The sequence below is a fragment of the Sesamum indicum genome, linkage group LG9, assembly GCF_000512975.1.
Source record: "Sesamum indicum cultivar Zhongzhi No. 13 linkage group LG9, S_indicum_v1.0, whole genome shotgun sequence".
Lineage (NCBI taxonomy): Eukaryota > Viridiplantae > Streptophyta > Magnoliopsida > Lamiales > Pedaliaceae > Sesamum > Sesamum indicum.
This window is the reverse complement of record NC_026153.1, coordinates 8690468-8702320: the sequence shown is the minus strand read 5'-3', so window position 1 is coordinate 8702320 and position 11853 is coordinate 8690468. Positions and strand designations below refer to the sequence as shown.

The 11853-nt window shown below is 33.3% G+C and overlaps 2 protein-coding genes across 2 annotated transcripts in view; one reads left to right on the top strand and one right to left on the bottom strand.

Moving 5' to 3' along the window:
* LOC105171123 (26S proteasome non-ATPase regulatory subunit 12 homolog A-like) overlaps window positions 1-4604 on the top strand; it is a 7387-nt gene extending 2783 nt beyond the window's left edge. Inside the window, exons 3-12 of the mRNA XM_011092148.2 lie at window positions 114-221; window positions 303-407; window positions 521-577; window positions 681-877; window positions 1873-1972; window positions 2069-2181; window positions 2275-2428; window positions 2579-2656; window positions 3870-4107; window positions 4220-4604. Of these exons, the coding sequence (XP_011090450.1) occupies window positions 114-221; window positions 303-407; window positions 521-577; window positions 681-877; window positions 1873-1972; window positions 2069-2181; window positions 2275-2428; window positions 2579-2656; window positions 3870-4088 (1131 nt within the window). The 3' untranslated portion in view covers window positions 4089-4107; window positions 4220-4604. The remainder of the gene's footprint in view (window positions 1-113; window positions 222-302; window positions 408-520; window positions 578-680; window positions 878-1872; window positions 1973-2068; window positions 2182-2274; window positions 2429-2578; window positions 2657-3869; window positions 4108-4219) is intronic.
* LOC105171122 (ethylene-responsive transcription factor ABR1-like) lies at window positions 5709-7686 on the bottom strand. The gene is made up of 2 exons (XM_011092147.2): window positions 6848-7686; window positions 5709-6552 (listed from the first exon to the last, which is right to left on the bottom strand). Exons 1-2 carry the CDS (start codon window positions 7245-7247, stop codon window positions 5819-5821), a joined length of 1134 nt encoding a protein of 377 aa, XP_011090449.1. The 5' UTR covers window positions 7248-7686; the 3' UTR covers window positions 5709-5818.

Below are 11853 nucleotides of genomic sequence, written 5' to 3'. Positions count from 1 at the left end.
TTCTATCAGAGCATTTCGTATTCTGTATGAAATTATAATTAATGTTTCTGGGTTTCGCTCACTGCTTGAAATTTCCAGTCTTATTAAATTTTGTTCTTGGTCTTTTGATGCAGGCTGTACAAGCAATGGTCCAGCAAGCAATGCAATATATTGATCAGACTCCAGATCTTGATACTAAAATAGAGCTTATTAAGACACTTAACAGTGTGTCCGCTGGGAAGGTGATTCCCATACTGAAAATGCCTTTAGATTTTTCTTATTAACGACTTTGATTCTTAGTGTACTGCCCAAATTTACGCCAGATATATGTTGAGATAGAGAGGGCTCGGTTGATTAAGAAACTTGCAAAGATTAAGGAAGAACAAGGACTTATAGCTGAGGCTGCTGACTTGATGCAAGAAGTTGCGGTCAGTGGATCATGATGTTGAGCTATTATCCTTTAGATCATTTGGCCCTGATGCATTAGTCATAGATTAGCTTGTTCCAACTTTTCTAGTTTGCTGACAGATTTGTGCCACAGGTGGAGACATTTGGCGCCATGGCAAAAACTGAAAAGATAGCTTTCATACTTGAGCAAGTACGTGATTTCTCCAGTCCATTTCTCTCCATCTACAGTTGACGCTTTGTTCGAATGGAGAACTTGGCTCATTTGATAAGTTCCTTGTTCTTCAAATCTTCAGGTTCGTTTGTGTTTAGATCGCCAAGACTATGTCCGTGCACAAATACTTTCGAGAAAGATAAGTCCTAGAGTTTTTGAAGCTGATACTTCAAAAGAAAAGAAAAAGCCAAAAGAAGGTGAAGCCATTGTCGAAGAGGCTCCTGCTGATATTCCATCATTGTTGGAGTTGAAAAAGATATACTACCAATTAATGATCAGGCATGCACCATTTTGATTTTCTATTTTCTGATATATTAGCACATCATATTTGTATTAGGAACGGAGTATAAGTGCATTCACAGAACTGGAACATATGAAATGGATGCACACAATTATGCAGACATGTATATTCATATACAATAGGTATCTTAAGTTGGAGTTTACAAGGCTAAATTCGGTGCAGGCTTTGGCCCTTTGCTATTGTCTCTAATTGGATCCTGATCTGGGTAACTGGTTGATTGGCTTTCAATAATTGCTTCCCTTATGCATAATTCTACTTTGTAGTGCAACAGTCATTCCGTGAAGCACAAGACTTTGCTTTTATGAAGTTTATCAATAGTGTTCTGTTAAGCTGTTAGTTCCTGTTGAGAATGGGATACTTCAGATAAGAATTTGATTAGTTGCAGTGTAAATTACTTGGTCTACTTGAAATATGTGGTTTCATAAATCATAATCATATGAAGTCACATGGCATGACATATTCTCCTCTCCTATCTTGTCCTGTCTTGTTTATTTTGCAAGATTCGGACTTATAAATGCTCCATTGACAAAAGTATTCACTCATTTTTCCTTCTGGAGATGCCAACACGCATGTTGTTTTATTATCTAAGCATAGCGGCTTACTGCATTGGCATTTAAAATTAATTATTTGTAATTTTTGATGTTATAGCATTTTGATCTTCAGCCACTAATTTGAAGAAACCATAAAAGGTACTAAAACCTTCATTCATCAGGTGTCTACTGAATTCTGAACGTGGCCATAATTAAGTTATTGGCAAGAAGATTATTTTTCATATACCACCAGTTTAAATGGAGCATACAGTACATAGACAAAGAGGAAAACTATAAGGCCAATAAATCTGCCTCACATGTATCCATGGATTCTTCGAAATCACTTGACTTGAAAATAGTTTATAAAATTTCAAGAGTTCAGGAACGGATTGATGATATTTGATGTATATACACTGGTATTGATTAATTGTCATTTCCTGTAGGTATTATGCACATAGCAACAATTATCTTGAGATATGTCGATGTTACAAGTCAATATATGAGATTCCCTCTCTGAAAGAAGACCCTGCTCAATGGATACCGGTATGATCAACTAATTTGTGCATTGTCCAATGCTATTGATTGTAATTACTTCCAAGTAACTTGTATTCCACTGAATGAGCTTTTAAATTTCTGTAGGTTTTGAGAAAAATATGCTGGTATCTAGTCTTGTCTCCTCATGATCCCATGCAGTCAAGCCTTCTTAACTCAACTCTGGAGGATAAGAACCTTTCAGAAATTCCTAATTTCAGGTTAATGCTTTATAATAAATTTATGGTTATTCCTTTCAATTTCTTTGCCTTCATATGCTACTCATTCTGATACTTGCTCTACCCTGCCATAAGGTTACTGCTGAAACAACTAGTTACCATGGAGGTTATTCAGTGGACAGCTCTTTGGGACACATTCAAAGATGAATTTGAGAATGAGAGAAACATGCTTGGCGGATCTCTGGGTGATAAGGCAGCTGAAGATTTGAAACTCAGAGTGATAGAACATGTAATGCTCCTAAATATTACATATGTTTTCTCATGCTCTGTGATTCATACACTGCTTTCTTCGCTGATATCACTGTGATATACTGCTTATGCCAATTTAAGTCTATTTCTTTTCATGCAATGCATATGATTTCAAATGATTTTATTGCAGAACATCCTTGTTGTCTCAAAATACTACTCGCGGATAACCTTGAAGAGGCTTGCAGATCTGTTATGCCTTACTGTCCAGGTCTGTCTCCATTTGATCTGTGATATGCATTTCCTGTAAAACTCTAAGATCTATGAATTACTTCCGTCTTTTAATGACATTAGCAAAATGGAACTAGAGCAAGAACATAAAGATGTAATGAGCCATAATTTGCAAATAATTCATATTTTTGTTCAGATTTTCTTCTTTTTGAGAAAGAAAAGTAACATTGTAAATTTGCATACCCTATACAATATTTTTGTTTGGTCTGTGATATATTTAGATGATTTGGGAAGAAAGTGACTGCCCTTTTCTTTTGAATTTATAGTGGCCTTCTCTTGTATCCTTAAATCCCTCCATCATTTTGGACATGTCAAGTTGTAAGGTTGCCCTTTACGCATGCACCTGTAGTTTGATTGGGTGAATTTGGTTCCTTCTTGCTGATAGATGTAATGCCCAAACCTGGCAAATAAACACAGAGACTGGGGATATTATATTGAAAGGGTAAAACGTGAGATGTGATAAAGGAAGCACTTGCCTTGCTCTTTGCTAGTCTAAAGTTTCTGAATTCTGAAATTGATGGCCAAGTCTTTGACTGTTCGATGATTAAGTTTTTAAACTAATTGTTTTTTTTTTAAAGTATCTTTGAGGATAATGTCTTCCTTTTTGTACTTTCATCTTTAAACTTTTAGTTATGGGTTTAATTTAGAGCCATATTTTCATATTGGAGCACGACTTATCCAAGAAAATTGGACATTACCTACTATTCTCGCAGTGTACATATATATATATATATGTCATAAGTCAGATAATAGGATAATGCTGGTTGGTATTGGCCAGCATCATGATATTATCAGTCTAATTCCATATTGTGAACAATAATATTAGATTCTTGGTATAATGAACAACAACATAACCGTTAACGGAACTTGCATTTTCCTTGGTATAGATGCTTATTTAATATTTGCTGTTCCTTACAGAGTTAAGCTTGAGAATAATTTGGTGTTTAACTTCAACAGTTTATGTGAGTCTCTGCTTGCACTTATAAGTGGTTATTTTCTATATGCACTATTCTATAACTTCCGTGATATTTTTGGAATTATAATGCATTTGTACCACCAATGATATTCCCGACAGTTGACTATGTGGAACACCACCTATTGATATTAGCCAAACTACAGTTTTGAACCATGGTATCTTTCCATGTGCTTTTTTCCTATCTTCTTTGTTCATAGCATTCTCATTCTTATGGCAGGAGGCTGAAAAACATCTCTCTGAAATGGTTGTGTCCAAAGCATTAGTGGCAAAGATCAACAGACCTATGGGTGTGATCTGTTTCCAAACAGTCAAGGACAGCAATGACATTCTAAACTCATGGGCAATGAACTTGGAGAAGCTGCTCGACCTTGTAGAGAAAAGTTGCCACCAAATTCACAAAGAGACAATGGTCCACAAAGCCGCACTCAAAGTCTGAGACGTTAATACTTGGAGAGGTTGGGAATCTTTTTTCTGCTTTTGTTGCCATTCAGAACAAATTCCTTAACTTAGAAAGTAAGATTGGCTTGACGTTTCCTGAGACAAAATTGATCATGATTCGTCTCGCAGGTACTGTTTTACGTCTGTCCTAATGACTCTGGGCAGGAACCAGGACGAACCTTCATTGCTACTGCACCTACTTTCCCATCATTTGGCTCTTGACATCAAATTGGTTCCAAGTACTTTCTAGTGCTTTTACTTTTAAAATGATTCATGTGCTGTATTACACTTGGTCCTCTTGGACGAGTAGGGTCAGGATGCTTTTGCCCATATGCTGGAACTTATCATATATCAGCAGAAATGTATGTTATTTCGGAAATGTGGGATTTGCAAATCGTATATACTTGAGTGAATACGTGATAGTTAAGAGTTCCCTGCGAAGCTCTTATAGCTTCTTTGAGGAGTGATTCTGCATCTTGTGAGCTCTTAATGTTCAAGAACCTTATATTGTTCACCTCTTCCAGAGTATACTATCCTTGTAATTTCCGACAAATAGCATGGCCCAAACCCTCGAATCCAATATTCCCTCATCTCAGTGTGGTTTCCCAAGCAAGGCTTTGCTATTCTTGTTACTTTTTGAGTACCTATTTGAGACTTCCAATGCTAATTAACAACTTTTTCAATGGCTTTTCTAGCTCGCTTCCCCAGTTTCACACAACTTTTTGTTTTTTCACATTGCTATTTGATGTGTTTCAATTCATGAGAAACTAGATAAGCTGTGAAGTGTCATTTATTCCTCATCTTAACGAAAAAGGGCCACTTCCAAGTTCTTCTAAGGTTCCATTCATACACATCCTATACTTTTGAGTTTTCTCAAAGCCCCATCGAAATAGTAGTCCAGGTAGTGATGCACCGCATTTGCAAGATCTTGGAATCGAATTGATTTAAATATAAATATGCTTGGTGGGATAGATTTCTTCTGCATCTTGTGGGTTCTAGCGATGGATTGACCCTTTGTTCGCGTTTAAGAAATTGCATCCAATATTATTTCAATATTTCAAAGCATAATTTAATATTATATGTATATTTTTCTATTTGTAAAACATCCTAGCCATCAAAGGTGTTCAACGACCCACGAAACATGACTATTGTGGTCGTAGCATTTGATTTTTTTTTTTAATTACTTTTTTTAAGAATAAAGGATCTCATTTCCCCATGTTTGGACAAGGCATTTCTTGTAACATAAAACTTCTGTGAGCATGTTGTATTTTCTATGTCAATACGTATATATAGATATCATTAGTGTGTATATCTTAATTAAAATAGAGGATGCAATATAAATTAAAAATAAAAATCCAATTCGTGTCCGAAGGGGAAGAATGGTTTTTGCCTTTTTGGTATATCAATGCTGTGGCATACACACTTCTAAGTTCTAACAACTCAAAGTTAATAAACGCAGAAACTTTTTGTATTGTGATTAAAAGCTAAAAATCATCCGACACACTATCTATGACTATTATATCTTATGTCTTTTAGATAGAATTTCAAACTCATAATTTTCAAGAAACTCAAATGACAAGAAACCCATCCTATATATATTCCTTAAGACATGAATAGCTGAGATTGGGACAATAACTCTTTTTTCTTATTTATCCTTCCCTTTAAAATGATAAACACAAATACGTACTAATAATTTCAGCTACTGAAAGAAAAATCCAAAATATAACACTAATTATCATCCAGGTGAGTATGATCATGGCTTGTCTCCCTCCAAGAAAAATCAGCTCCACCTCCACTACCCTGACTCCTCTCCTGCCGGAGACCGCTCTCCGGTGGCTGAGAAGCTGGGAAAAACATCGGAAAAGGAGCTGCCGGCGATGGATAAGATTCAAGAAAACCTGAAGGATAGAGCATTAGTTCATCTATCAAGCTACTTGAATCCCTAGCTGCCTGCCTTTGTATATCATCAAGAGTCATAACTCCTGAGCTATAATTCATATTATACTGAGCTTGGCTGTGCACAATGGGCTCAGCTGAAGTTGATACCGCAGCCATTCTACTAGGATCAGAATAGTATTGAATCTGCTGCTGCTGCTGATGATGATCATGAACTGAAGACGATGACGGTGAGTGGTGGTGGACGAGCCTCACGTTTTCAGGAAAGTTGAGTTTGGCTTTGTTGCCTCTAAAGCGGAGGGCTGCCTCATCGTAGGCCCTGGCAGCTTCCTCAGCTGTGTCGAACGTGCCTAACCACACCCTAGCGGCTTTGTAGGGGTCCCTTATTTCCGCAGCCCATTTGCCCCACGGCCTCTGCCTCACCCCTCGATAACGTCTCCCGATCCTTGGGGCTCCTCCTGATGACTCTGTGCTGGTTTCTTGATGGTATGTGGGAGTGTAGGTGTAGACTGCTGATTCTGTTGATGTTATGATGCTTGTCCTTATCATGCTTCCGCCTGCAGCTTCTGCACTTTGTGTGAGAGTGATGCATTACATTCTTGCTTCATTAATGTCAACTATATTATGTTATGTTTATTACAAATGAATGCTAATTTCTGTGGTCTTATGTTGTAGGAATATAACATTATCATAAATTCACAATAATCAATATATAATTCAATAGATTGAAATGAGAATAATAGTAAATATATTATGTAATGTTTATTCCTTTTTGTAGTAAAATTTCATCCATGCAAATATCAAGTCCCTTTTTTTTGTTTTCCCTTCTTCTTTAGAGATAGAGATTAAATAATTAAATACCTAACAATGATGCTCCCAAGCTAGGATTTCCAATGGAAAAATGATCACTATATCCCCTGCAAACTCTGGAAACAGATGAATCAGAAAACTGCTGATCCCCACCACCACTGCTCAGCTCATCACGTCCCCTCTTGCATGCAGATGAAGAAGAACCACCACCAGCACCACTGCCTCCCGCGGCAGCTACTCCCTCCACCGCATCTTCACTCACATCTCCGGCCACCACATGAGCCAAAGCTGATACCATAGCTGACATCTCCTGCTCCCTATTCATCCCAGAAAGCATAGGGGAAACCAATGACTCCAGCAACTCATTCCTCCCATCAAACACCTCGTCTTCATCTCCATTCTCACCCCGGTAAAAATCCTCCCTTTGATTCGCCACCTTGAACACACACATGTAAGAATCCAACTACATAACAACACGTACTCCACAGATTTCTATTATAATATATGTTCTAATTAACAACCATGAAACAAGAATATACTTTTCAAACAAGAACAAGAACAAGAAATGGTGCTCGCTTGTTTCTTCAAGAACCAGCCCACCATTGGACCTTCTTGAACAGACCGTTATATAGACATAAAGTTCGGAGTTGAATTGGTGTTTCTTTTTTCTTTTTTCCCCTTTTTGCCCATTAAAAAATCCGCCGCCAATTTAATTAAAAAGAATTTGGCTTCGATCTTCACAGTGAAGCAAGAATATGCAGACAAGAAGTGATGGCTTTCTTACATGCTTTTGGATTTGGTGGGGTTCCTGAGTTTGACTAGGTTTCGTTGAAGACGACAAGTGGGCTGAAGTTCATTAAAGATTTGGTTTTTGTAGAAAAATTGAGAACAAACCAAGGAGGGAGGTGGGGGGGGGGTGGTCAAAGGCGGAGAGGTATGAATTCACACGCAGGAATGAGGGTATCTAAGAACCCAAAACACGGTTTCGATTTCTTGTGTCGGCGGTGGAGTGGCGGAGCCGACATCAAGTAACGCCAGCCCAGTTTGGCTTTTGGGTGTAATAATTAATATGTACAGCAGCATGTGATTGATTATGACAGTGGTTAAGAAGATCATCAGAGGTGATTAAAGAAAAGGTTCTAATTTGCTGTCAAAACGACATGTTTAATGTTGTTTGGGTTTCCTTTTGTGGAGAATTTCATGCAACCACCTTTGATTTTTTTTTTTTTTTTTTTTGAGGAAACTACCTTTGATTATTGGATACATCAAAAAGATTTTTATAATTTGTTATAATTATAAATATTTTATTTTTATTTAAAAGATTATAAATAATCTTTCTGAAATTAATAACCTTCTAACAAATTCTTTTAAGTGACAATCCATTACAGACGTATAATTAGTTTTAAGGGTATTTGTAATTTTTTAAATAATAAAAAATTATTTATAATTTTTTTAAATAATAAATAAGTATTCATAATTATGATAGATTTAACGATCAGCTTCTCATGATGTGAAACGTCTAAATTGGGATTAATATTTAAAATGCTAGATTATGTCAAGATTTTTTGGGATTTATTACAATTATAAATACACTATCGTTGCTTGAAAAATTATAAATATTTTTCTAATATTTGCGTAATTTTTAAATGTACGTTCAGAACTGTTAATTTTATCCTTGTTGCATTTCTTTAAAAAATCAGATCATGTGGATGAAAAATTATAAAATAGTATATACAAATCATCCACTTAGTCTATAAAACAATTTTAATTCTTTTAAAAGAATTATAATTCATAGCCCACAAAAGATATTTCGATCAATTCACCGTAAAAATATATATAGAAATCTAACAAATATTAATGACTGAACTATTTATTAAACAACTATTAAAATAAAAAATATATATTAATAATTTTTTAAATAACGAGATAATATTTAAAATAATGTCAAACCTCATTAAAATATTTTGAAAACCATAAACTCAACGGTTGGCGGTGGGGTTTTGAAATTGTAAGAGGGAGAAGTCAAATTCCGTACTCTTGAAATGCCACAATTAGTGTGTCTAATAAATCTTGGCTGTTGAATAAATGTGGGCCATATTGCATTTTAGTCCCTAAATTTTTCAAAAATAACTAAATACCTTCTTTATATTTTAAAAATAGACTAATTCTCTCCCGTTCGTGGTTTAAGAAACCCTTCGCAAAACTGTAATGTATTTTTGTAATAATAATTTTATTTGTTATAATTTAAAATTATACATATAATGTATTTAAAATTGGTTCAGCCCTTTAATTTTTTACAAATTTAATTATTGAAATGAATTGATTAAAATTCTATTATTTTTTATATATTTAAAAAAGATCCAATGACCATTAAAGTAAAAAATAATATATAATAGGTAAGTGCATAACGGCCATTTGAAAAAAAAAAAAAAAATAACACCGTCACATGTATTTAACATAGAAAGACAAGTGAGCTACGTTGAAGAAAACAAAGAGATTTTTTCATTTATTATTTAATAATAAATACATCTTTAGCTGAATTTTTAAAATACTTGGGGGGTTTTATGCAATTTTTGCAATAAATGTATCCCTTTGACAACTATCTATATTATCAAAATAATTACTTATTAATTTATTATTTAAAAAAATAGTGTTTTTATTTATGATTTTCATTTCTGAACTGTTTAAATTAAATTGATTTAAAACCAAAAGTTATAAGCAGTTGCTACCATTTTCTGCAGCTTATAAAATTGTAAATATTTAGTTGTTTCTTCAAACTCTACTATTTCGTTTTTTATATTTTTGTACTTTTGTAATTTTTTGATAAAAATTACACTTATACCCTTCTAAAAATGAATTATATTTTTTAAAAAAAAAAATTAAAATTACACTTGCTTCCCGTTATACCTCGCCCACTTCCAATAGGGTTTGTATGAAAAATGTTGACGTCAACAAAAATATTACGTAAATTTTTAATTTCTCATTTAATATTCTCATGTAATAATATTGTACTTATAAGGGGATAAATGTACAATATATATATGGAGTGAGGTTAAAATTATTATATTTTTTTCTTATAAGTATAAAATTATCAAACGCGAATGTCAAATAAAGGGTAAAATTAAAAATTTATACAATTATTTTGCTAGCGTCAGAATTTTTCTTTCAAATCATAATAAAGGGGGCGCAGGTGTAAACAGTGAATAGTCGAATAGGATGTAAGTCTAATTTTAAATTTTTTTTGGAAGAAAGTATAATTTTATATTTTAAAAATAGAGTCTAAATGTAATTAACCCTAACTTTTTATAATCTATTTGCACCATAAAAATAAAAGCTATTGCAAAGATCGAAGATATAATTTATACTAATCTTTTTTTTTAAAAAAAAAATATCTCATTTTCACCCACGTATAACAGTTATTTGCACCACAACATTAATTTTTTAAATTTTAAAAAATGCCCTTATGTATTTTCAACCATTCCTGATCAAATTCTTCTTCTTATGAATATGATCTATACTATCTATCCATACTAATATGAAAAATTCAAACATATCAATTTTTTTTTTGTGTCGACAATATTCCTAAATAGTTTTACTTATTTATTTATTTTTAAATATGATGTATTGATTTATATATCTTTTTTTATTTATAATAATTTTTAAAATGTAAACAATTATCTATTATATGCACGCAAGGTCAATTTGCAATAACGGCTAGTATTTTAAAAAAATACTCTACACTCATAAATGTCTGTTAGTGACATCGCTGCATCAATTTTTAAATATGATAATAATACCCCTAATTAAATAATTTTATAAATTAACTATAATTATTTTTTTTTTACAAAAATAACTCCATATCATTTTAACACCACTATATTAATTTTTCTTATCGTGTTGATAATATTTTAATTGGTATTTTTTTAAAAATATAATTTATATATTTTATTTTTATTTATAATATATATTAAAATATAAAAAAAAATTATTTTTTATATGCATGCAAAAATTTCGTTCCACGACAACAACAGAGTTAAAGAAAAAAATAGCGGATGGTGGTCCACTGGTCCTCGTGCAACAACAGGTTTGAGTAATTGAGTGCGGGACGATGGTTGCACCACACATGACGTGGACGTATTTGAGTGAGACACGCTGACGGTGTTGGAGATGATTTAGAGTGGACCTGAGCGGTAGAGGGTACATTGTCAACGTTGACTCCAGTCAATCCCACTATTAGTTTTACTGCGACCGTGCAACGCGGTTCACGCTATTATCAAACACCCCCCACCACCCCCACCTTTTTTTGTTCCTGTTTTTTTTGGGAATAATTAGACTGTTTTTTCCCTGAAATTTGGTACTAACAAAAAATCCAAAACTAAAATTATCATATCAAAAGTTTTTGTTCAAATTCATCAATATTAATAAAAATATTAGGAATAATTACATTCTTCTTTTATGAGGTTTGGTGCAATTACATATAGATCTCGTGTAGCTTGAAAAATTACATTTAGCACTCTTGAAATTTAATTCTGTCTAACAAATAAGTCTCTCCGTTAGTAAAAATTCACAGAATTTGCTGATATTAACCAAAAATATTGAAAAAAAAATCGATATTTATCTCCGACTGATTTATTACTGATTTTTGCATGTCAAATAAATTTTTTATGACCAAATTACCTTCATGCATCTTCACGTGTTAGTACATGTGAGGAGGTATATTTTCACTGTTATAAGGGTAGTTTAGTCAGAAAAAAATTATTTTACTTTCAATAAGTTAGTAATAAGTCAATCGAGGGTAAGCATCAATTTTTATTCAGTTTTTTTTTTTATTAATATCAACAAGTTTTATGAAATTTGCCAAACGAAGCAAACTCCAATGATGCTAGATGTAATTTTTCAAACCACAAGAAGTTTGCGTGTAATTAGACCAAATCTCATAGGAGGGGATTGTAATTATTAATTATGATAAATTTTAAAAAACTAGGTTTAATTCCTAGTGTGTTGGTAAACCTACATTGAAAAACTGAGCAATGCTTGAATGGGATTTGGTGAAATCA